Genomic DNA, 26,916 nt, shown 5'->3' on the forward strand with positions numbered 1-26,916 from the left:
AATGCGTTAAACATAGTTGATGTGTGTGTATGTATGTGTTTTTACGTTCACAAAATGTATATGAATAAATTTTCGCTCTAAATGCAATCGAATCGTTTGGAAAAAGTGAAATAATCGGGGCCCGGCATCATAATTGTTCAATTTTTTACAACAAAGCAGTAATCACAGTCACAATGTACCTCAACTTATTCACATTTCTCCATATAAAGCGATGTATACATATGTGTGTGTGTGTGTGTTTTAAAGAAATCGATTTGGTTTTTCAATGACATCAATCTTTCTCTCTCTCTTTCTCTTGCGCGTCGTACATTTTGGTTTATTGAATCTTATAATTGGGAGTGTTTTCTTATTCAGTTTTGCTTCTCATGCATGCTCTCGTTTTTTTCTCAATTTCTCGTACACGCGGTCAATTTATTTTGATGTACTTCGTTGAAGCGCTATGTAATTTTAATTTATGCAAATTTTATTCGATAATAAACATCGAAAATTTGTGTATGTGCTGTAATCAAATCAACCGACAGGAGAAGCAAGTTTAAACTCGAGAGAGTGCAATACAAAATAGTTGAATACGACCGTCCAACGTATGCTCGTTTTCAAAATTTAGGTGATATGGACACGATCACATGTAAACGAATAAAAAAAAACACCGAGTGAGCGCTCAAGAGAAAAAAAGAGAGAAAGAGAGAGAGAGAAAGAGAAAGGGAAAAAAAAGAAGAAAAATCACTTTCTCGACGAAAAACGATTATCGATGCGAATGACAAAGTAGGCGAAACTGACATCGAATTTATTCTAAATAAATTATGTAAATATTCTTAAACACTTTGACAAGGCACACAGAAACAGAAATTCAGGTAATTATATTGCATAAATGCCAAGATTCAAGATACGGCGAAGAAAAACCAAGGAAAAAGAAAAGAATGACACGAAACAAAGTTTAAAAATAACGCTGTGAACAAGTTGAGCGATAGTTTGAAAAAAAAAAATCGAAATTAAGTCTCTTCTAAACCAGTTAATAGGAAGCAACCAAAATCATGATCACATGCACATTAAATCAATGGGGAAGCACTTGCTTTAATCACCAACTCTCATTTAATCCCAAGCGATAAAAAAATTTTTTCCGTTGAAAACAAAATCAAGAAAAAAACCTAATACAATTAATGAATTGCCTAATAAATTATGAAAATACGTTAATATGCAGATTAATAAGGCAGATATTGATCACACTAACAACAAATTCAAACATAAAAAAAGCTGGGAAAAAAATAGTTTTGCAACTTCATAAAAAGAGCCGACTGGTAACCTTCTTCGCCTCTTTTCACGTGCATCTCCGCTTCATTTGAGCTTTTTGAAACACACGAATCTCGTTCGTGTTTCTATGCATGATGTTAGGCCCACACTGTACTCGCTCTTAAATCATTAGAACTTCCAGAATAATATCTAATTATATTATATAGAGAGAGAGTCTTTTTTTGCACATATAATGAATAGCGAAAATTTCCGTGAGTCTTCCCTTTCACATGTCGAGAACACACAACACCCAAATCAAGCAATAACTGTTCTTTTCTAAAAGCAGAAACATGTAATACAATACAATTTATTATACATATTCTTATTTGCCATTTCGTTTAATTCGCAATTCATTTGACAGAATGATTTAGTTATGTGATGTGTGAGAATATTAGCACAAAAGAAACCATCGACTTTTTTTTATATGCCCGTCTGGAATAAAGTTCATTCTCCTAAGACCTATTGACGAAGAGCGGTTAAAATGATTACGACATCGTTCGTTACACCAACAATGTACATCTCGAAATGGATAAAAAAAATCTCCGCACCTAATTTTTGCAAAGGCTTGTGATCATTTATCTTCAAGGGGTCATAGAACTAGTTTTAACGCATCAAACAATCTAACTGCTGGTTTTCATCTTCCTCATTTTGACGGTGGAAAAAAAACGACAACAAAAGAACATAGCAAGTGGCTCTCAAGTTCGGTAACCAATTGTTTCTTCGGTAAACTTGAATTGGTTGCAATGCACTGCTTTGAAATGTGGCCAACGCTTAACAATTTGAAGATGTTCTCGAGAAACAAGTACATTTTGCATCGTATTTTATTTATAACCGAAAAAATCGGTTTACAGCTATTAGATGCCATGATTTAAACACTGATTTTGCTATTAGCGATCCAATGATGAAACGATTTTTCGATTACGAATATACGAGGATGAAAGAAGTTGGTTTAACCGATAAAGCAAAAGAAACACATGTACACGTACAGAGATTGATGCGACTTCATGATCTTTACACTAATGAGATCATACGAGAAAAGAGAATGAGAAAAGTGAGAGATTGAGATAAAAAAAAAATAAAACAGAAAAAACGAATCATCTAATGCAAAAAAGCACGCTTCACACACAACGACACTGAGAAAGAATCTAACTCGTATGTCTTCGATTCAGAAAATCTAACGTTTATCCGAGAGAGTTTCTACATGAATGCTTCCATCTCTCCATCTTTCTCTCTCTCTCTCTCTCTCGCCCTCTCTCATCATATGCATACATTTTTCTGTGGGAAGGGATCATTAAACTGTCAGATATTTCTGTACAGTTAGATTTATGTTAGAATATTTCAAATAGAAGTTAGAATAAGAGTAAATCAATTCTGTTTGCTATGAAGAAAGCAATTACATAGCATTTTATTTCGATGTCCGCGTTTACTTTTTTTCGCTAAACTCGTTCTCTCCATTGAAACGATGTGTGGTTTTTCTCGTTGTCTTCTTCGTTTCGATATGCTTGAAGTGACTCCGATTAACATTCAAATTATGTGAAAGAATTATTGAGGTGGCAACAACAACAAATGAATTGATTTCTTTGGCTATTTTAGAACAACAAATGCGATTGTATTGCATATTGATTTGGGTAATAGCGAGCGAAAGGAAAAAAAAGTGAAAGACTTTCACTCTGAATCAAATCGGACCGCAGAGAATTTGCTCATTTCACTTTGACCCAATCCTTAGAATCGAAAATGATTTCATTAGCATATGTACAGCGCTGAAGATTTATATTCTTGACGTTTTCTTTCAACACCGAAAAATGTGATCGCAAAGCGTATTCACGCCCATGGCAACAAATTATAATAATAATAAATATATAAATTCACACAACAACATTCTTTTGTTTAATGACGAATTCTATGCATTCATTTTTCAATCAATCTGCTTTCAACCTACATTTTTCATCGTTCTTATTTCCGAAATATTTAGTTTGCATTTTAATTGAACTCGCTGTAAAAAAAAAAGTGTCATCGCTTTCAATTTTCAATCACGTTTTGAAAACATATATCAATTATGCCAAAATTGAATTGCAACAATTTCGACGAATAGAAAATTGCACGCACACACTAATAAATAAATATCTAGAAATTAATTACATTTCGAAAGTCATGATGCAATATATTCCTTTTTTACTTGTTGGAAACAACAAAGAAAAAAATAACATGCCAATTCAACAATTCACAGATTACATGATTTTTTTTTCTTCGATTAAACAGTGTTCAGGTAATTTGCATTGCGAAAATGCCCTTTTTATGATAGTGGTCAGGTGTGAAATAGTGAAATATATTATCCGGAAATTTAACAAATACACAAGTTACTTTTTTCTATTTAATAAACCAAAAAAAAATCCTGTTTGCTCAATAATACGATTTTCTGCTGCGTCTACCTCAGGTGATTAAGAAAAAAAAGTGTAAAAAAAAGAAACACAACACTTTGTTCAAATATTACATATTAGAATCAATATTTACTCGTGCCAGTGAAAAAATGAATTGATATATATTGCCAGATATTGATACGCAACTGCTAAGATTCAAGGTTACCATACATACATATACATATATATGTGCTGCTTTAAATTGAGGCATATGTGCTGTGTGTAGATTTTTTTTTTTTTTTGTGGAAAACCTGTTATCATTTGAACGTTAATCAATTTCATTGATAAACTGTTTCAGTTGACGCATGTACTTTTCGATGTTTCCGCGGCCCATATTTAACATATCGACCCGATATCATTTTGGTCAATCGAAATGAAAACGAAGAAATTTTTTTGAAGAGAACGAAAAAAAAAAAACAACAAATTGATGAAATGAAAATGAAAGTCGCTCTTCTTTCGAGAGCGTTTATCTTTTCAATGGTGTCTTCTTTTCTAATTCCATATTCTGTATTGATTTAATGATTCGGATTTTTTTCCTCTTTCATTGAATTGTTTGGCAATCCGATAGTTAAATCCATAATTCAACCATCGAAAATCGAAAATCAAATAGTGCATACAGCACATCAATACGTTATCTGTACCTCTTATTTCTCAATGTACGCATACCATTAAATTATTTCTTACGAAAGAAAAAAAAACATGTTCCAAGATGGATTTGATATATGTTGCCAAATACGGGAACCATGAATCGTTTCGATCATAAATTGGTTTTTGTTTCGTTTTATATGTTTCTATGCGCTCCGCATAGATGATAACGTGATTGTCGTTTATTTCAGCGATAGATGGTAGACATTATAGCTTTATGACCGATTAAAAATCAGGTTGAAGAAAGAAAAAAAATGATATTTAGAACAGATGCATTTCCATTTAAATCGAATCATGCTTTGCCACTCATCAAATAACACAGAATTGGGTTAATCGCTTGGCGCTGCACCTGAATACATATTGATGTGGTGCATGTGTATGCGTGTACACATGTCGACCATTCCGTTTGCTCTGCCAAAAGAGCATCCCATTTAAATCACATTTCAACACCTATCTTGTCCTTTTCATTTCCAGTCACGTCACATCCTCAAAATGCTGTAAATTGTGTAAACAAAATGTTTCGTATTGCATATCAACGCAAAGGAAGTAAAAATAATACGCTGATAGAATAAAAGAATGTGAAAATAATGGGAGTTTTATTTATTTATGTTTTTCTTGATTACTTTCTTTACCTATTCACTCTTCGTTTTTTTGTATATACACACACTATTTTTTGTTCACTTTAAATTTAACATTGTCTGGATGAACGCATAAATTCTGCTCCAAATATCCAAGGAAGTGCTTGCAATGCTGAAGAGACAAATTGTTAAACAGATAAATAATCATTTGTATTTGTGGTGTATTAATGTTTCAAACTAGTTTCACGTTTGTTTTATCTAACCCATTCATTCCATTATTTGTGCTATATCCTTGAAATGATATACCTACGACAACAATATTTTAGTTGTTCTCTATGTTTAGCCACTCAAAATAAGGAAAGACGACTTGGTCATATTCAAACAATAAACAGGCATAACTGGCGGATGGTCGACGACGGTAAAAACGGCGACGATTACAAATAAATGAATTCAATCGAAATGTTCAATGTATCAGCTGATAAAATTGAAACCGATTAAAAGGACTAGAAAATAAACGATCAAATATTTTCTGTTTGTTTTTCATTGAATGGCGTTGGGCACACACTTAGTTCGGTCGATGTGAATTTCTATCATACTTACAAAGTCAATCGGAATAGAATCATATTTATTTTAGATTTAGTTTTCAAACGAAAATTTAAAGGGTTCCTTTTATTCGATTTGATGATCATCAAAATTATTATGATAAAGGCAAAATTTATTAATTAGAATATTTAAACTGAAAGATGGAGAGAAATTATTCATTTTTTTAAAGTAAACCAACGATAGAGGTCGAAATCTACGTCAATTATTACCTTTCACCCTACTTTGAATAAAAACAAAAATACACCGCCAGAAATACTGTCAATTTATTATTTGGTACCAACAACAACTAGCCGTCTAAATTTATTTAAATCTACTGATTGATGCAAATATTATGAACATAGTCCTTCAAATATAGATTAAGATCCCACTTCTTCTAACATACTAAGAGAATTATTGAAAATTTATGGTGAGAATCCCAAACAAATGCGATTTAATCAAAAGTGCGCCACCAAGTAGGATCAAAGAAGGAAACCAACACAATTTCATTTTATCTTCAAACACAAACATGAACATCACAATACAGTATACCAATTCTTATCCATTCAAAATATCGAGCTTGAGTGTATGCGATTAAACTGAGAGAGAGAGAGAGTGAAAAAAATTTGCGGGTAATGTTCACACAGTTTTTGCAAAAAAAATGATAAAAATGAATCTACGCATAAATCAAGTGGAATATAAAAAAATGAAGTATTAAACGACGGCGAGAATAACGAGAGAAGAAACGAAAAAAAAAATTATAAATCAACCTCGACTCAGAGACCACCTTGAATTTTTAATTTCAATATCACCTAATTTTTTTTTAGTTAATCAAAAGCATAAATCTTATTTTCCTTTTTTTGAAATCAATTCATGGAGGGAACATGCGCTGCTTCCACAATCACGCTTATACCGTATTAAATTCATAGCTTTGCCGGCAAACATTCAACACTGAACAGTAAAAAATCGCTCGCGCGAACATAAGTAAGGAAAAATAAATAAAGAGGCATTAAAATTACAATTCAAACTGCGGCCATAAATCATCCGCATAATTCCTTTTCTTCAATGCAGATGATATTGTGTGGATATGTGATCGGTCCAATATTCAGATCAGGAAAGAGTAAAAAAAGCAAACCAAAATGTTAACACACATTCGATCGAGTATTGTACAATTCGAATTAAACTTGTACGCACCACACACACGCACACGCATGCATATTCGATTCGCTGTACTTCTGCTGTTGCTGTAACACATAGCAATCTATCCAAACTGCAATTTTGTGATCTCAAATCACGCTCATTCCAATGACATCTCAATTTTTATCGATCATTTTGAAATATTGAGTCGATTGACAGAGTTTTGTTTATTTTTTATTTTGTTGTGATTATAGGAAGTTTGTTCATTTTATCGCCTTGATTTTAAAATTAAATTACGATTTTCATCGAATTTTAAATGGAGTTGAACCAAAATGCACTCTCCGGTTCACATTCAGTGTACGAAAAAAATAAAAGTGCTGTTTTAATCAAATAGTGGTCGCTATGCGTATTTAAAACAGATTTTTTTTTTGCGTTTTCAGTTAATTTTTCATGTGCTTTAAATATAGAAATTCGATATGGCATTTAAATGAAACCAAAACCGGTTGACAACTTTTAAACCATTTTCTTTTCCAACTTTTAATCCCTGCGATATTTTGTTTTTTTTTGTTTGTTTTTTTTTTTTGTTCGTATCTCTAATTTTTCCACACACATTTTGTTTTATGAAAAGAATTCATTTTTATTATAAAAAGAAGAACTGTGAAAAGTACTATTAGCGAAAGCAAATGAAGGCAAGAACGTCAACAAAAAGTGTAAACAAAGAAGTTTTTGCATATTGATCAATTCAAGTTCAAAAAAAAAATCCCATCGATGAATGGCAATTCTGAAATAATAATTCTGACCCTTGTTTTATGTTGATTCTGTAATCAGTGTGATTGATGTTGATTTTCATTAAGAAAGTGAAACGAACATTTTTTGATCTGCGTCAAATGTCATTTTTCAATTTGTCTGAAATTAAGGGAGAAACATCGCCTCACCCACAAGAATGACTTTTTAAAGGAAAAAGTTTTGTGAAAAATGTTCGTCGTCATTCAATGGCTGTTTTCATGAAACAAAAGACTGAGACGACAAGCCAGTGAGGGGTTGTTGAACGGTAAACATCGAATTAAAAAAAAAGGCAACGAAGAAGAAAACACCAGACAATATTCGAGTGCCAAATGATAAACATATTTTAAATATATGAGAATATCGCGTAATTAACGACGACACAACGCGCAGAAAAAAGTACACCGAGTGGCAATTCTTTAAATTTTTCTTATCACCCAAAGAAAAAGAGTTGCATTGAATAAAAAAGCACACACACACACACATACACACAATAGATTCGTTGCTGCGCGCGCGTCAAGTCACGTTGTATCAAACGAGCATTCAAAACGAAAGCCATATTCGAAATGAAAAAAAAAAACTGCCAAGCTTTCCATTTAGAGTTGATTGAACATATTTTTTTTTTCGTTTGTGTTGTAATTTTTTATGTATATGAAGGTATAATTAAATAATTGTTAATGAAACAGTAAGAGCGCGAATGCTGAAGTGGCACGTGTTGCGTACGATATTTTATTACGGGATAATTCATCCAATTATAATCTGTTTATCTATATATGTGCATATATTTTATTATGTTGACGAGCGTCCATTGCATTTTAAACACACACACACACACACACATTCACATCTATGCAATAACGAACAAAATATTTGCGGTTTAAACTGGCAAAGTTTTTTTTTCCCCTGTCGTCAATTTTACATTTACATTTGTGACTGTCATAGAATCGAACAAGTGCACGATTCCATTTGGTGTGTAATTTTTTTTTATCTTGAATGAAATCGAAAATACGCACGAGAATTATTGGAATTCTTTTTATTGCACAAAAAACGGAAAAATTCCAATTTTACACTCAAAGTTCGCTCTTTTCTTTCACACATGAACGGCATACATTTTTATCTGCTCACGTGCATATTCAATGAATGAATTCACATTGACATACTGCATTAAATCAAGTCATTTAACGCTGAAGATGCGCGATTCGAACTTATGAGAATGGGCTTTACGAATCGAAAAATAAAATTGTATTGTGCTTTTATATATTCAAATTTTAATGTGCGATTTATGATTATAGATCAAATCTGTTCGAATTCCATGCATTCTTATGAAAATGTTTTAGAATTAAGACATTGATGACAACACGCACAAAATAAAGTAATAAACAGTATAAAATACATTTAATTGCACACAATTTTCTTAAAGTATCAATTTTAAACGATACGAATCATGTAATTGCTTTGAATCATCGTGCATGGAAATGTCAAGTGCTTAGCAACTTAGTAACCAATGATTGCTAATCGTTTTTTTTTATTTGACAAAAAAAAAAGTATGAAGCAATTATAGCGAAAACGTGGATAAGCCGCATAATTTCAAGCGATGTAATGTTCATGTTCTGTATAAAAACACATATAACGATTTTTTTTAAAAAAATCTCATATATTTATGCATGTATATGTCTGGAAATTGGCACAAATATATGCATTTCATTTTGAATCACATTTCTTTTGATATTGTGTTCATTCTTTTTTTTGTGCCGATTACATTGCGCATTCGGTTTTTTTCTGCTCGTATTCATTCACTGTGAGCTCTAACACAAGTTGTGCATTGGTTCATTTTGATTTTGGCTGCGATCGATAACCGTTTGTACATCAAAAACCTCCACAGTAAAATTTGTTGAGGTAATTTAAAAAAACGTCATCAAGTTGATGCCATTTAAAAATAAAAAAAGAAAGTTTGATAATAGTTCAATTTCAATACTTCACAAGAACAATAGTTTGGTGTTTCAATAGCACATCGTCGTTAATTCGTAAATTCGTCGAGTGATGTTGTGTGATCCAATAAAAATACAAATACAAAATTGATATTCGGTTAAAATAAGCTCAAGTTACGATCCAGTTCAGGCATCCCTTGTAACAAAATAATAATAATAATAATAAAACATTTAAAAAAAACACATAACAAAAACGGATTTGTGCAGCGGCCGAGAGCCCCTTCATTTGGTACAAAACAATTTTCATCAAATGGAAAAGCGCAGCTATTCACTTATTTGGTATGAGGAACAGTACAGTACGATTGGCTTGAGGAGAGAAATTTATCACACAATCAAAGAAACGTGCACACGTACATCGAAGGCAACAGCACCCGCAATTTAATTGGAGTGTTAGCAGTCGGAGACGGCGGCGCGTGTTTTTGTATACGTGTTACACAAACGACCAAATCATACTGTATTCATACACTACACATATGTGAATTATATACGTATATATAAAAAAAGAAAAGACATTGATACTGAAAGAGAAGAGCATTCGACACAACTTTGAAAAATCACTAACAAGACTGTCAAGTCTTTTCCTCATATCTCAACGATGATTAAATTCACACACATATCTTGATACACCTTCTTGGCCAGACAGATCCATTGGATACAGCAATACAACCGATACAATACACTCACGTATTGCTCTCCTCACATATATGTACGCCAGAGAGATTTCATACACAGTATGTTGTTATTTTTCTCCTGCTTTTTATCATCGTTTCATCGTTTTCTTCACGAATGCTACCATCGCATGAAATTGAAATAACAATAATTATTATAATCATAACAATAATAATAAAAAAAAAGAAAAAAAGCATAAAGTATATGAACTGAACTGAGCATACTCAAATATATGTATATACATATGAAAAAAGAACTGTTTTAGTGGCAATCTGGTCTCTCGACACATATATAAACGAACGTTGTCGACCAAAACCATTCAGTTTACATTTTTGGTACCTGAAGATCGCAGTGGACACAAGAGACAAGCATAACAATTTTTTTAAAGAACGATACTCAGGCCACAGAATTCAATCGCGAATGATTTTCACTGCAACGATCAACGGAAAAAAAATTAATACGAATTTTGTTTTGCGAATTAAGGTGTTCCATTGCATGATTTAAATTAAATTTTCTGTTCAATTTTACAATACAGATTTAATTTTTTGTAACGACGACAAAATAAAACGGTTATTTTTTTTCTTTAAGTTTTAATCAAAGTGATTTTATTGCGTTGATTTAAAAAAGAGCCAGTTTTTTCTCGTTTAATTTTTAAAAAATTACACAAAGTTGCAATCGCCAAATTTGAGTGACAGATTTGTTAAAATATACGAAATATAAGGTGGACGCTTTTTTCTTCTTTTTGCTTTTGCTGACAAAACTAAGAATCCAATTAAAACAATACAAAAAAAGGCAAAATAATCAGAAGCAAGCAAAAAAAATGACTCTGTTAACACTTATTTTGATGATCAGTGCCATTGCATTGTCATCATTCAATTATTTGAAAGTTTTGTACGAAGCCAAACGAAAAGTCAAAATTGTAACGGTTGAAACTGTAAAAGCGGCCAACGGACAACAAAAGCAAAAAATCACCGTTAATGAATATGCACAGGCGCCTGGTCCGCAACTCATTTTGCCCGTTATTGGAAATCTGATTGAGCTAGGAAAATATGCGGCACCAGCTATTGCATTTACCGAGTTAGCGAAAAAATATGGTGATATCTATTCGATGACGCTCGGCTCAACCCGGTGCATTGTTGTGAACAATTTAGACTTGATTCGGGAGGTTCTTAATCAAAATGGTAAATCATTCGGTGCACGTCCTGATTTCATTCGATTCCATAAACTATTTGGCGGTGATCGCGGAAATTGTAAGTATTTTTTTTCATTTTTTTAATAGTGAAATTGGTAGTTAATATATTTATTCCGTTTATCACAATTCATGTGACGTATGAAGCAAAAAAACTGATATATATTTTATAAATAATAGACTAAAGAAGTGGCTTTAATTCAATGTGTGGTTGTGATGTTTTCAAGAAAAAGAATTTCATTAAAAAGAACTTCAGGCTCTCTGATTGTACACGAGACGGAATTATTCTTTTTTCTGCTAAAAATATTAAAACAAAATAATAAAAAAAGCAACAACAACAAGTTGAAATTGCATGTTTTTCTTTCATCCGTTGCAATCCAATCGGATACAAGTGCGGCTTTTATGCTCACCATATTATATGCGCCGATTTATTTTCGTGGTAAAAATTTATTATTTATTGTATTTTTATATTTCGTATTCACTTCGTTTGATTCCACTGACCGTGAAAATCGCGCCACCAATTCAATGCTGTTTGTTTGTTTTGTTTTTGTTTTTTACATTCATTAATAAACAAATCAAAAAACTTGTCTAATTATTTATTATATCGGATTGAAAAATGTGCAAATATTCAATTGAAGTCGATGTGTGTAGTTGGACGCTTGCGCTGGCCATTGTCTGGCGCATAAACATAATCATTATAACTAAAGCACAGCATCGTGCAAGAGAATTAAAACACCATGCACAATATTGTGCGTATACATAATTCATGCAATTCATTCATAAACCGAAATGATGATCGACAATGCCGAACACTTTGCGCTCACTTGTTATTGCCAATTCTGCAAATAACGTGCAATAATTAACAATCATTCTTGTCACCACTGTCAATCTGAACGGTATTCGATTGGAATGAAATGGAAAAATATATACGTGATATGAGAAAGGGCTCAATATCGAATGTGTGCAATTATTTTCGATGCATGTACAGAGTGCAAGCTTTGATCACTGTGAACGAATGTAAAAATCGCATTCATTGCATGTGCACTGGCTAACACATTTGATGAAATTTCTTTTGACCTGTTAAACAATTAGAACATTTCAAATTAAAAATTCACATTTCTGCAATTCAATCTGAATAAATTCAAAATGAAATTGAAAGAAGACCATGTTTGATAGATCTGATTGATGCACATTATATATCTTTATTCAGCTTCCAGAGGCTTATTTATTAAAAAAAGAAATGATGAATGTGCGGAAGTGTTGAGCGCGTGCGCGCATTGAATTTCAAGATAAAACAAAAACAATCTAATCGACAAAGAACATGCATTCATTTCACGCTGTCTCAGCGGAATGGACACGCAAACGGACACACATATTTTCCAATCGAAATAAAAAGTAGCACCAGCCCATTACACATTATTGTGTATTGCCAATTTGATTAGATAGTTTCCAGATGGTTGCAATGAACGTCTGTCAGAAGAAAATATGAAACGAAAACGGAAAATCAATAATGCATTCAAAAGAAAAATTAAATTGCGGAAGAAATCTAGAACCAATACGATTAATTAGCCGCGCACCATGTGTATCGACTCGATCACAATTAACAATAGCAGCGAAAAAAAAAACAAAACAATACGAACGAATGAAAAACAACAACAACAACTAAAGAACACAAGAACTTTGATTTGATGATAAGCATTCACGATGCACATGATTACGTAATCAGAACTTTGATCAATTTTTTCTCATTTGGAATTGCCCTTTCACTCAGCGTGTATTCAATTATAAACTGACCATATTCGATTGCAACATTGAACATTCCGATTTTGAATTAGAAGATTAGAAGTAAAAAAAAAGTGAGACAATGTTTCGGCCTCAACCGAAATTTCAGTGAGTCGCACACTGAAACGTATGCGCATGGTTTTAATTCAAATAATGAATTCATTTTATTTAACTTTATTTTGGTCGTCTAATCAGTGCACTTTATTATTTAACCAAACAATTAGATCTCAATGTAAACAGTCGTTAAAATAAACTGTTCGAGCACAAAAGAATAATTCCTTTCATTGTGATATTATCATCGGTTCTCAAATAAAACTATCAACTATTTAAAGACCATATCATATTTGATCAATCATTAGGCATTGTGTTTACATAACGAAATATTTAAATGGCTTGCATTTGTACATCGATCGACAGAGCACACACACGGCTACTGTAAAATTCTTCATCAATTCTTTCGTTGGTAATACCAACGTGGTACTGATTTCATTACATATTGAAAAGAGAGAGAGAAAAAAATGATTACAGCAACAATAATAAATAATAATACTAATTGGTAAATAGGCTCGCTATTTCACTGGGGCGAAAAAAAGAAACGAAACGCGGATAAATCGAGATTCAAACGATACGACCGCATTCGAAAGACAATTTAAGAATAAAAAAAAACAGAATATTGTCTATTTCTTTATAAATGTAATAATAAAATGAAACAATGAGGGAAAAACTAAAAGAAACACCAAGAATAAACATATTGTGAAAGAGATAAAAAAAACGCTAGTCGCAAAAGTTTCATTCACAAAAGGAGAGAAAAAAAAACTGATCTTAGCTAACATCACACATTGCTTTTTTCATTCTTTCGTACAGTATTTGGTTGCACTCTTTGTGTATTTATACGTTGTTTATAGATTGAATAATACACGGTATGAGAAGCGACAGCCGAAAGATTCCACTTGATGAAATGATGGTTTTAATTTTATTTAATTTTTATTGTATCGTTTCTTCTTCTTCATTTCATTAAAACGCAATGTCTGAACTAAGTTTATGCGATGATGTTTGTGTGTGCGGTTTTTTAATATCATTTTTACTTTATTTTTGCCTTTTTTTTATTTATTCGCTTTTTTAAGACGTCTAGCGATCGCAATCAGCAGGAATTCACACCGGTAAAAATACATATAGCCAAGATGTGTGCTATCACCATCGATTCCTTTGTCTTTCGATTGTTTGTACCTCAGTGTCTTTTTTTTTTCGTTTTCTTATCTTCCCCGGTTGTTTTCTGTTTTACTTTTCTTTACATATAAAATACAGTACAATAAATCGGTTCGGTTCGGACCATTCGATTTGTGCAAATATAGAATAGAAACAGTTTTTTCTTAAGTATACATAATAGATATTGTGTCACAGTGATCAACTTTGTCATCTTCTTTGCTCCGCCATTACGATGAAGAAAGTTGTTTTTCTCTTCTTTAAAAAGTGCACCGGCATATATAGAGTAATAATCTTAAGCCGAGAATTACAGAAGCAGAAACACATGCTTCTATTTATCTAATTCGATGCACTGTTTGCTTTTCACACATGAGTACATTATTGAATTCGTCACATATGGTTGTGCCATTACTCAAAATGGTTTGGCAGCAGCACAGTTTGCCGGCACATAAACATTGCTTGTGTGCAGAAAAAAAAGACACAGTTTCATTGATAAAAAAAGCAACAACAACACTTGATTACCGTTTTTGTAAAATATAAAATATATATAGCGTTTTTGTCTGGCAATTTATGGTTCATTTTTCTCTCTCTCTATATATATATATGTCATTAAATATTCGTTAAAAGCATTTGTTTTCATTACATAAAAATTTACTTTAGTTTTGATATTAAATAATTGTTTGTTTTATTTTCGGTTTTAATATAGCATTGGCATTGTGCGATTGGTCACCGTTGCAGCAAAAACGTCGGAATCTTGCACGCAAACACTGTTCACCACGTGATACATCATCATATTATGCAAAAATGAGCGATGTCGGCTGTAATGAAATGAAAGAATTTATGAATAAAATTGGTGAACGCATTAAACCTGGCCAGGATTTCCATCTAAAATCGATGATAAATGAGACATGTTTTAATATGTTTAGTCAGTATATGTGTTCAACGCGATTTGATTACGATGATACGGAATTTCAAGGGATTGTACGTCATTTTGATGATATATTCTGGGAAATAAATCAAGGTTATGCAGTTGATTTTCTTCCATGGCTCGCACCATTCTACAATGGGCACATGAAACAGTTATCCTCATGGTCAACAAATATTCGCCATTTCATTCTCAGTCAAATTATCGAGCAACGTGAACGTGTATTGAACTTAGATGAACCGGAAAAAGATTTTACCGATGCATTGCTCCGAAGTTTGGCACAAGATCCGGAAGTTGATCGTAACACAATTATTTTCATGTTGGAAGATTTTCTCGGCGGTCATTCGGCCATTGGTAATTTGGTAATGCTGATCATGGGCTACATTGTTATCTATCCAGAAATTGGTGAACGCATTCAAAACGAAGTGGATCGTGTCACCGATAATGGTTTGCGCAAAGTTACACTCTTCGATATCGATAATATGCCATATACTGTGTCAACAATTTATGAAGTTTTACGTTATTCATCGTCGCCAATTGTTCCACATGTTGCTACCGATGATGTTGCCATTTCAGGTTATGGAATTTCAAAAGGAACAATTGTTTTTGTCAATAATTATGAATTGAATACGAATCCAAAGTATTGGACCGAACCCGAACAATTTAAACCGGAACGATTTCTCGAATATGTACCAATTCATAAAATAAATGCTACACATAATGATAAGCCAATTGATACATTCAATAGTTTGACATCCGAATCAGATTCGGCTTCCGATTCTGGTGTTGAATGTGATGATATTGATGCCAGTAAAATCGACGACAACGAACACACAAAAGACAATATAGAAAATGCTAAAATTACGCACAACAGTTGCAGTAGTAAGGTACGACCGATTGACACAGCCACTTTCATCGATCAACCGAACGACAATTTTAAATTACGCGTTCGCAAAAATATTCCATATTTTCTTCCATTCAGCATAGGCAAACGAACATGCATCGGACAGAATTTGGTGCGAGGTTTTAGTTTTATAATGATAGCGAATATTTTACAGCAATACAATGTAAGCATTAGTGATAAGAATCTGATCAAAATGTATCCGGGATGTGTGGCCGTTCCGACAGACACATATCCAATTGCATTAACGCCACGCATACATTAGGCATTTTATTTATAGTTAACATCAAAATAGTATTTTTTTCCTTTACTTTTTCAATTAAAACATTTACGGCAAGGACTTATTTGCTGCTTCTGAATAATTAATGCAACGAAAAGAAGTCGAATTTTTTTTTTAAGTTTAAAGAATATTACACATATTTTCATGTTCTTATTTATATTATATGCGATTTACTGGAAAATGACTATAGTTATTGTGATCACATATATATGAACTTTGTGATTTCGATGTAAAAAACAAAAACATATTTATAACATTCATTTCATATGTGAAACAAAAAAAAAAAATGAAAAGCTAAATAAGTGTAGAGAGAGAGAATTCAGAAGTTTTTTTTTCAAAACATTTCATTATTCGTCAACTTATGTTCTCACAATCATAAATTGACATATTTTATTTAATTAATTTGTACATATTTATGTGTAGGTTTCATAAAAATAACACATTTATGCATTAATTTAAAAGAAAAAGCAACAAGAAAAATGACAAAGAGACAGTTGGCATTACAAATTTTATTTAGCCAAGTGTTAAGTGTTGTAGTATCACAACAACAAACTTGTCTCTTTCAAATGCAACAATTTTGAATTTCATTTTTTTTAAATATCTAAAGAAACATTTCCTACACACCCAATACGTAGAATTTATAATAATTTATTATTTTAATCAAATTGATTATACCGACACCGTTTAATATTATTTATAAAAAAGAAAACTGTATCGAAAAAAAATTGAAAAATAGAAAGAAGAGATGCAAGAAAGTCCATATGGGAACTATAACAATAATCAAATAAATCGAAAACTATTTTTTTTTACATAGAATCTTATTAGATACATATTGGAAAAAATGATTTATCGATTAATAAGACTGAATTTTTATACAATATTAACAGGTAAAACTTTGACAGAAAAATCTATGTTTGTATGTTTAGTTGTTGGAAATAAAAATGAAAACATAAAATAAACAAAAAAATATGCCTTTCTTATTTTCTGTGAACTTTTTGGGAATAGCCGTTCAATTTCAAAAACCTTTTCATTTGAGTGGTTTTTTCGGTGAGCTTTTGTAAGGTTTTTTAACTGCCAATTACAACACATTCAATTCTACAATGACATACTTCAAATCATTTGTTTTTTTTTTTTTTTTTTTTGAAGGAAAGTTTCAAGGTGGTTAGATGTTCAAAAATTAGAAAGACAATAGAAATTGAATTTGTTTATTAGATTTTGTTTCAAACAAAGAATTGAACATGAAAAAAAAAAATGTTTGGTAAAAGAGTTTCAGAGAAAAGCTGCTATTTAATAGCATACGTTATCTGTATATTATATTTATATCGTAAAGATGGAAGTTTTTTTAAAGATGGGGTTAATCCAAGATTTATTCTAAATCATCACATCAAAATATTTCCAATTGTTTCTTCTCTCAGATAATGAGTTTTAATCCATCCGCCTCTGGATCATCATCTCAATCACATCCAAATTATCATATATGCTTTTACCTGAGTCGCTTCTATAGTTTAAAATTTAAATGCTGCTAATTCTATACTGTAGCGCTGGCTTTCGTGTATGTGAAACGAATTGGTAATTGCAAATAATTTTTGAAACCGATAAGAATCATTCGCTGAGAATAAATTGTGAATAGCTGAAAGCGCATTTTTGAAGTCATATATGACTAATAAATATATTTATTGACAACTTGATGATAGTCAAGTAGAGTTTTTAGTAAAATGTGTGTCTATTATAAAAAAAATTAAGCTACAATTTATCGAAGTCGAAGATGCGGGTTTATCTAATCATTTGATTTCAAAAAAGGGCTAGTTTTATGAGTCGGTACATCCGATAATCTGAAAATTGTGGAAAAAAAACTATTGTATAACAATTTTCTTCCAAATTCATTATTAAACGTATTAAAATACCCTTTAATCTCCAGCAACACTTACGATATCGTATATTCATTATGTTTGAAATTTTCTTAAATTTTTGTTTAAACACAATGTCTTTAAAAAAATTAAATTCGATTTTATTTGCTATCGAATAGATTAGATGGTCCAACGATAATTTTTCTGTCAAAACATAAACACAAAGAATGTGTCAGAGCGTAATGAAAGTCTCGCATCGGGAAACACTAGTATGAGTATTTTCACATAGTAGTATGTGTGTGTATGTTTATTCACTTTCACGACGTTCCAGCGCAAACTGATGTGTTATGTCAGGTCATATTGTAAAAAGAAATCGTTTTGTTATTGTATTGGTATGTGAATATGTGTGTATATGTATCGAAAACAACATTAAATTTCCAGCGACACCACTGATAGAAAAACAAAACACCAATAGATCCATAGTATGTATTAACGCCCAACACGTACAGCGAAAGATAGAGAGAGAGGGCAAAAAAAACCTATTCACACACCTTCAAAAGCAGAATGTATAAGGTGCATCAATCCATCGTTGTTGACTCCATTGTGTGTTAGTTTTTTTTTCTCGTCTCGTTTTTACATGTCAAACGGCGTTCGCGTTAGTCATCGCCAAACAATTTGTGTGTGTATATTGCATTTGTACAAAACTCTGTGAATTTTGAAGTGAAATTTATAAACAAAAAGAAAAGTTCAATTGACAAATATAATGGGCTCGATTGGTGATTTTGGAACGCTATCGTTGAAATGGGATCCAAAAAATTTGGAAATTCGTACAATGTCGGTGGAAAAAACACTTGAGCCACTTGTATTGCAAGTTACAACGCTGGTCAATACAAAAGGCCCCAGCAAAAAGAAGAAAGGTCGGTTTGAGTCACATTCAAAACAATGAAACATTCACAATTTCTACACAATTCGAATTTCGAATTCAAATGAATTTGTGCAGCACAAATTGAATGCAAACAAAATCGTCGGAGAACCATTTTACAAGCATTTACTGAAATGCAATAGGAAAATGCATTTAATGCTATAGTGAACAAAGTTTTCTATCGATTTACTCATTGCACATAGTAGTAGTATTTTTCCTCTGTCTCTTTCTCTCTCCCACTCCATCTATATCTCCCTTTCGCTCTCCGTCTAGCTTTTTTACTAATTATCAAATGTATTGGTTGGAAATATTCGCAATTTATTTATATGTATTTTTTCAACAAATTATTATTTATGTTTTGTGACAATGGTTTCGTCTCATCTCAGTTCAATGAGTGTGACAAGACATTAAAGCAATTCAAGTGAGATAGGTCAATGACTCAGGGGAAAAACTGTGTGTGTTTTTTTTGTCTTCTTCAATTTACATCAGTTGTATTACATTTACATTCGCAATTATGTATTATTTTACGAGTTGACATGTTTCATTGTCTTTTTTGTGTGTGTCTCATTTTGAAAATTTAATAGGAAAATCAAAGCGTGCAAGTGTATTAGTGTTGGCTGTGGAAAAAGCGACTGAAAATTTTATTGAACGCGGCGAACAAATTGCAAATGAAAATCCGGATATTAAACAAGAGATGCTTACGGCCGTTGATGAGGTGCGTAAAACCGGTGATATCATGCGAACAGCTGCACGTGAATTTTCCGAAGATCCATGCAGTTCATTGAGACGTGGTAATATGGTACGCGCTGCCCGTAATCTTTTATCAGCTGTAACACGTTTACTTGTTTTGGCCGATATGGTCGATGTGCATCTTCTGTTGAAATCATTGCATGTCGTTCAAGATGATTTGAACAAATTACGAAATGCATCCAGCCAAGATGAGCTATTAAATAACATGCGAGTGAGTATATTATTTCAAAAAAAAAATCAATTTTAAATAGTTTTCTATTATTATTATTGTTATTAAAATAAAATGTAAAATTGACACATCTGTAATTTGATTATTATCTGTGCACCAGCAATTTGGACGAAATGCCAACGAATTGATAAAGCAGGCGGCAAAACGACAACAAGAATTGAAAGATCCACAATTACGTGATGATTTGGCTGCGGCACGTGCTGTTCTAAAAAAACATTCAACAATGTTGTTAACAGCATCCAAGGTATATGTTCGTCATCCGGAATTGGATTTGGCCAAAATTAATCGTGATCAAGTATTGAGACAAGTGTGCGAGGCTGTCAATACAATAAGTGATGTTGCACAGGGCAAATCAAGCCAACCGATCGATATGTACAGCGGTGCCGGTGAGCTCGCTGCTGCTTTGGACGATTTTGATGTAATTATTGATCGAATCGAAACTATCGATAAATAAAAAAAATTTCAATAAATAAATCTGATTTTGTTCTGTTTCACAGGAGGGAATCAATATGGACCCATTGGCATACAATGAAGTTCGTTCTCGTCCATCGCTTGAAGAACGTTTGGAAAGCATTATAAGTGCCGCTGCATTGATGGCTGACGCGGATTGCACACGAGATGAACGCCGTGAACGAATTGTTGCCGAATGTAATGCAGTGCGTCAAGCATTGCAAGATCTTCTATCGGCATACATGTCGAATGTAAGTTATATTCGCAAAAAAAAATCAAATGTCAAATTTTTTCCTATTCTTAAAAAAATTAAAAAAAAAAAACCAATCCAAACTGGATTATTTAGATGGGTCAAAAGGAAAAGAGTTCAACATTGGACATGGCAATAAATCAGATGTGTCAGAAGACTCGCGATTTGCGTCGTCAATTGCGCAAAGCTGTAGTTGATCATGTTTCCGATTCATTTTTGGAAACGACAACACCACTATTCGATCTAATTGAGGCGGCTAAAGATGGAAAAATTGAGAAGGTTGAAGAGCGTGCTGTTGCATTTACAAAGCATGCGGAAAAATTGATTGAAGTTGCCAATTTGGTTTGCAGCATGTCAAATAACGAAGATGGCGTTAAAATGGTACGATATGCAGCCGCACAAATTGAAAATCTTTGCCCGCAAGTAATAAATGCTGCTATGATATTGGCAACACGGCATACATCAAAAGTTACACAAGAGAATATGGAAGCTTATCGACAAGCATGGGAAAATCAAGTGCGTATATTAACGGAAGCCGTTGATGACATTACAACAATTGATGATTTCTTGGCCGTGTCGGAGAATCACATTTTGGAAGATGCCAAAAAATGCATGTTTGCATTGCAAGAAGGTGATGCACAAGAATTGCGCAACACGGCCGGAGCCATTCAAGGGCGATCACAACGCGTTTGTAACGTTGTTGAAGCTGAAATGGACAATTATGAACCATGCATTTACACAAAACGTGTTCTTGAAGCAGTTAAAGTTTTACGTGAACAAGGTATGACATTCAAATTTATTTGTAAACATTTATTGCACGATGTTTGCAAGGTTCATGATGTTTTTTTTAAATTTGGTTTTTGTTTTATATTCATGTTACAGTTATGTCGAAATTCGCTCAGCGCGTTGACATTGCAGTGGATGCTTTGTCATCGAACCCACCGAAAGATGTTGACGACAATGATTTCATCGATGCATCGCGTTTAGTTTACGATGGTGTTCGTGAAATTCGACGAGCTGTGCTTATGAATCGGGTAAGAATTTTTTGTTTGTTTGGTGTAAATCGGTAGTGTCGATTGAATTTTTCCTTTAATTTTCAATATAATTGCTACATGATACATGTAAAATAAAAACTTTGTCAATTTAAATTGCAATTATATGCTAAAAAATAAAAGGAGGAAGAAGAATTAGATCCAGAAGATGTCGAACTCGATGAACATTATACTATTGAAACCAGAAGCAAATGTAAGATTATGCCCACTGAATCGATTATTAATTGTGTTTGTTTTGTGTTTTTCTTTTCGTTTTTTTTTGTTTAAATTTGTGTTCGCCGATTTGTCCCTCTGTGCCTGTGATTTTGTTTTGAATATATTTTGCTTCGATTATTATTTTTGCCATCTGATCATTCAACCGATAAAGAATTCCGAAGACTTGGACACCGACACTGAATTCGAACCGGTTGAAGATCAAACCATGGAAACACGTAGCCGATGTAATTGTCTTTTTTATTCATTATTCTTTTAGTTTTCATTTTTATTTTGTTTGTTTTGTATACTGTTCTTTTGATGCACTATAATGCGTTTTGAAATAATTCGATCTCAAATATTGATAAAATAATTGTTTAAAATTCGTGCAGCAAGCGTTCACACCGGTGAAGGAACTGTTGATGAATATCCAGATATTAGTGGCATTACCACAGCTCGGGAAGCTATGCGTAAAATGACAGAAGAAGATAAACAGAAAATTGCTCAACAGGTTGAATTATTCCGAAAGGAAAAGATGACATTCGATTCAGAGGTTGCTAAATGGGACGATAACGGCAATGACATTATCTTCTTGGCCAAGCACATGTGCATGATAATGATGGAAATGACAGATTTTACTCGGTATTTACTCGAAGCTAACGATAAAAAATCAATTTATTTCACGCCATTTCAATTTATTTTATAATCGGTTTCTTTGTCTTATTTAGTGGTCGAGGTCCATTAAAAACTACAATGGATGTCATTAATGCAGCCAAGAAGATTTCTGAAGCCGGTAATAAATTGGATAAACTAACACGTGAAATTGCCGACCAATGCCCTGAGAGCAGTACAAAGAAAGATTTATTGGCATATTTGCAACGTATTGCATTGTATTGCCATCAAATTCAAATCACATCGAAAGTCAAAGCTGATGTGCAAAATATTAGCGGTGAATTGATTGTGTCTGGCGTAAGTAATCGAATAATATATAATAAATGATGTGCATTTTCATTGATTTCGATTCGTATGTGTTGCATTTTCAGTTGGACAGTGCCACCTCGTTGATTCAAGCGGCCAAGAATTTGATGAATGCTGTTGTATTAACAGTTAAATATTCATATGTTGCATCCACCAAGTACACCAGACAAGGAGTGGTTACGGTAAGTAAAAAAGATTACGATTTTTATTCAACTCGCTCATACGAGTTTTTTTGTGAGCAACAACATTAACATAATAAAAAGCCCTTAACACATTTCCAATTCAACATATATCAATTGTAACATTTCAATTGAATCGAAAACACAATTTAACTAATGTTTTGTTATTTTCATTCCAATTTCGTCCTCCCACTGAACATACGCACACGAACACAAAAAATAACCACAAACAAAACGAACAATCAAATTCCCAAAATCGAACAAAAAAATAATACATAAAACAAAAACCAAACAAACCATGAATGCAAATTGAATTTTTTGAAAAAAAAAAAAAAAAAAAAAAAAACCATCAAAATCATTCACATTGGATTTCCATAAATTACGAATCATGCATAAAACAGAAAAAAGTAAGTAATCTGTTTTTCGACATTGTGATTCCGTTCGGTGTATATCTTCTTTGTCATTATCATTTAATTGCAGTTCAAGTACCACATTTCATATTATTTCGTTTTTCACATCCGAAAAATATCAGTTTGTTCGTTCGTTTTGGCTCTGAATCTTGTTGTTGTTGTTGTTGTTTTTTTTAATTGAGTGTTATCACATTTTAATGAATTTAATGAATAAAACTCATTATTTGTATTCATTCGAGCCAAATATATTTTAATATCGATTTCAGTTGATACAAAATTATGCATATATGTCATTTTACCATTTGATTTCATTTCGAGATAATCAAGTATATTTACACTTTGGCGTTGCATTTACTATTCCGATAAACCACACACATAACTCACAATCAGACATAAACACTCACACACATACGTCACATACTTCAATATACAGAGTTTTAATTGATTTGTATTGTTGTTCGTATTCAATTTATTATAGAAATTTTATTATTTATCTCGTCGATTTTGTGACGATATTATTCAGAATTATCAAGAGATATGAATCCCGTATTCGGGTTCATTTTTATTTTGAACTCAATTTAAACTGCATGAGTATGATGTATTCCATTTGTTTTACGTTAAATAGATTATGATTTGAGATACTGACCGATTTTATTTGCTCCGATATAATGTAAAATTGTTGTTAGTTGAAATTCATTATCGATTTTCATCGCACAATTTATGATAATTGCACATTTGTATACAGACATTTGAATCGAATGTGTACATTGCTGCATTGTTGTTGTTGTGTTTTTTTTTATTCCACGTAAATCGGTCAGACTATTTATGTATATGTAACGCTTCCGTTCCATCAAAACACACAAAAGCTTCTCGAAATCCAGTAGATCAATATTGAATTAGACATTTGAGAGCACAATCAATAATACCCAATCGTATGGAATTAATCATTTTGTACTAATTCACTGTCCAATTGCAAGAGAAACGATGAACAAAATTTCGTATAAAGCCATGTGTTGTCGTCACCGTTGCTGAAGATCCTCACAGTAATTGTGCTTGAAACCAAATTAATGTCGCACACATTTCACGATAATTTGTAAGTGTCTCTTGACCGTATTAACAATACGCTAATAAAGCTTATTGCAAAGTATGTAACCAAAATTCAAAATGCACTTTTCCATGTTGTCGACAAATCCCACCCAAATTCAAAAACACACATTTTATAATTCCGTCTGTGTAATAATTTTAACGGCGATGATGTTTACCATCACCAAATAAAACATTCTATATAAATCGCTCATTTTCCTTTTCTTTCTCTGATTGTATGGTTTTTCATTTATCAAAATCGAAATGAAGAAACAGCGACAACATCAACAGCATGAATGTTCACGTGCAACACCGACGACCACATCTACTTGCTCTTCCATAACCATCATACAAGAATTCGATCAGAATCACATTTATGAACCATTCGACCATACTGTTTCGCTTACGGTTGATGCTCAATTTGATGTTAATTACGCCGCCAAGTAAATTCATTTCTACCACGAGTTCTTCTATCAATTGAAAACACGTGCATTTGTCGAAATTTGAAGATGTTGTGAATATGGACCAGATGTGTAGAGAAGCCCAAAACATTTGTTTTAAAAAGACATTTAAAAAAAAACTAGTATCTTAACACTGCATAAGACACAATAAAATACAACAAAATCTCCAAATCTAAATTGAAAATCTAAAAAAAAGTCGAAATCGTTGTGAGTTGACTATTTGAATAGTGATTTTTTTTATAGAAAAACTGATTTTTCACATTTTCGTTTCATTCGTATGCATTAGTAAATTACATGTTATTTGGTTGATTTTTGTGTTGTTGGTGGTATTGTTGTATTTCGTTTTCATTCGTTTTCATATTCATTTCAACCGTTGAATTCAGTTTTGCAAACACTTCATATAAAATGGCAACAAGATACATTCGTCATTGATCGCATATATTCGTTTTTTTTTTTTTTGAAAACCGCATCATTTTCTGTTCGTTTTTGCACAAGATTTTTATTATGTGTTTCAATAATCTTCGTTACATTTTTCTTGCGTTGATGTAGAGACCAAATTTGTATTTTCATAAAAGCAATTATGTATATAAGCAAGCATTTTCTTTAAACAGACAAGATATTAAGAAACAGACAATTTATTTACAAAACAAAATCGAAATAATGTAAATTGATTGTGTGTTTATTGACTATTTTTCCACAGCCGAAAAAGATCCATTACAAAAAGTCTCGCCCGAGAAAATCTCAATGAAGCAATTCTTAAACAATGAATGTTGAACATTTAGAGAACAAAAAAAAAATAATAATAATTACAATGAACGCATTGAAACACGAACAAATTAAAATAAAAAAATCAATTTTATTCGTCAATTATTGTATTTAAATGTCAATTTCGTTGAAAATCATACCATATATCATATCAGCAATGAATTATCGTATTAAATACAAAACCCAAAACAATTCCCTTCGAGTAACAAAACATATAAAAACATGAAATTCAAGGAGAACAGAAATAAACTGACTTTATAAATTATTTAAAATAAAAATGAAAAAAAAAATCGAATATCTTTACAAACTAGACGAATTCTCGTAAGTTAAAATGATAACAAACAACCAAAACCAAAAAAAAAACAAATTCTCACTTCATCACATTTTTTGAAGGCAAAATTTTCACACCTGAGATAAATTGCAGAACAATTTAAGCCACGGTATTCAGTGTTTATGGTCATGCTTGCATGTTTTCGAAAGGGCACAATACGGACAAACGCCAATCTTGATGAATTTCTCGTCTTTCGTTCATATTGATTTCAGTTTGCAATGCAAAATTCGTATATATTATCGCTAGTCTCGCCGCTGGAAGTCACTGAAAGGTGTCAATTGTAACTGTTATTCTAGCAATTGCGATTGAAACTGAGTAAGGTGACTACGGTTCTTGCTCGGAATTAAAGTGAAATTTTTTTTTATTGTTAATGTATTTAATTAATTTCTTTAATTTTTTTTTATAAATCAATTTCATAATTCATTTACATTCGACACTTATTTCATTTCGTAAACCAAAATCATATTTATTGAATGCTTTCGGAACTTTTGCTACATCGAATCACTATTCTTTCGATTTGTTGTTTTTATGGTTTTTTTTTGTTTTAATTTGTCAAAATTATTTTTTTTTACATTGTTCATGTGATATCCTTCGGCCTTGACTGATTTGACGGCCTAAGAAGAAAACAATAACATACAGAATATTCTGCAAAAA

General features: G+C 32.2%; 2 protein-coding genes across 6 annotated transcripts in view; both read left to right on the forward strand.

The window, feature by feature from the left end:
* Window positions 1–10,751: 10,751 nt before the first annotated feature.
* Window positions 10,752–16,415, forward strand: LOC116337502 (cytochrome P450 307a1-like). The gene is made up of 2 exons (XM_031762112.1): window positions 10,752–11,333; window positions 14,964–16,415. The coding sequence occupies exons 1-2, from the start codon at window positions 10,904–10,906 to the stop codon at window positions 16,346–16,348; spliced, it is 1,815 nt and encodes a 604-aa protein (XP_031617972.1). The 5' UTR covers window positions 10,752–10,903; the 3' UTR covers window positions 16,349–16,415.
* A 2,396-nt stretch (window positions 16,416–18,811) lies between these two features.
* Window positions 18,812–26,916, forward strand: part of LOC116337399 (catenin alpha) — a 15,515-nt gene continuing 7,410 nt past the window's right edge. Inside the window, exons 1-12 of one of the 5 annotated variants that reach the window (XR_004200809.1) lie at window positions 18,812–19,127; window positions 19,717–20,093; window positions 20,212–20,529; window positions 20,609–20,812; window positions 20,908–21,592; window positions 21,694–21,845; window positions 22,231–22,303; window positions 22,448–22,697; window positions 22,784–23,024; window positions 23,099–23,215; window positions 23,614–23,619; window positions 25,867–26,252. Coding sequence is in view for 4 of the 5 variants with exons in the window: in XM_031761928.1 (XP_031617788.1) it covers window positions 18,974–19,127; window positions 19,717–20,093; window positions 20,212–20,529; window positions 20,609–20,812; window positions 20,908–21,592; window positions 21,694–21,845; window positions 22,231–22,303; window positions 22,448–22,697; window positions 22,784–23,024; window positions 23,099–23,215; window positions 23,614–23,619 (2,577 nt within the window). In the remaining variant the exon portion in view is untranslated. Of the gene's footprint in view, window positions 19,128–19,716; window positions 20,094–20,211; window positions 20,530–20,608; window positions 20,813–20,907; window positions 21,593–21,693; window positions 21,846–21,986; window positions 22,057–22,230; window positions 22,304–22,447; window positions 22,698–22,783; window positions 23,025–23,098; window positions 23,216–23,613; window positions 23,620–25,866; window positions 26,253–26,916 lie in introns of all 5 variants that reach the window. The other 4 variants (XM_031761929.1, XM_031761928.1, XM_031761932.1 and 1 more) reach the window with 4 other exon arrangements.

Source organism: Contarinia nasturtii, unplaced genomic scaffold (genome assembly GCF_009176525.2).
Source record: "Contarinia nasturtii isolate CC-2019 unplaced genomic scaffold, AAFC_CNas_1.1 Cnas_scaffold_285, whole genome shotgun sequence".
Lineage (NCBI taxonomy): Eukaryota > Metazoa > Arthropoda > Insecta > Diptera > Cecidomyiidae > Contarinia > Contarinia nasturtii.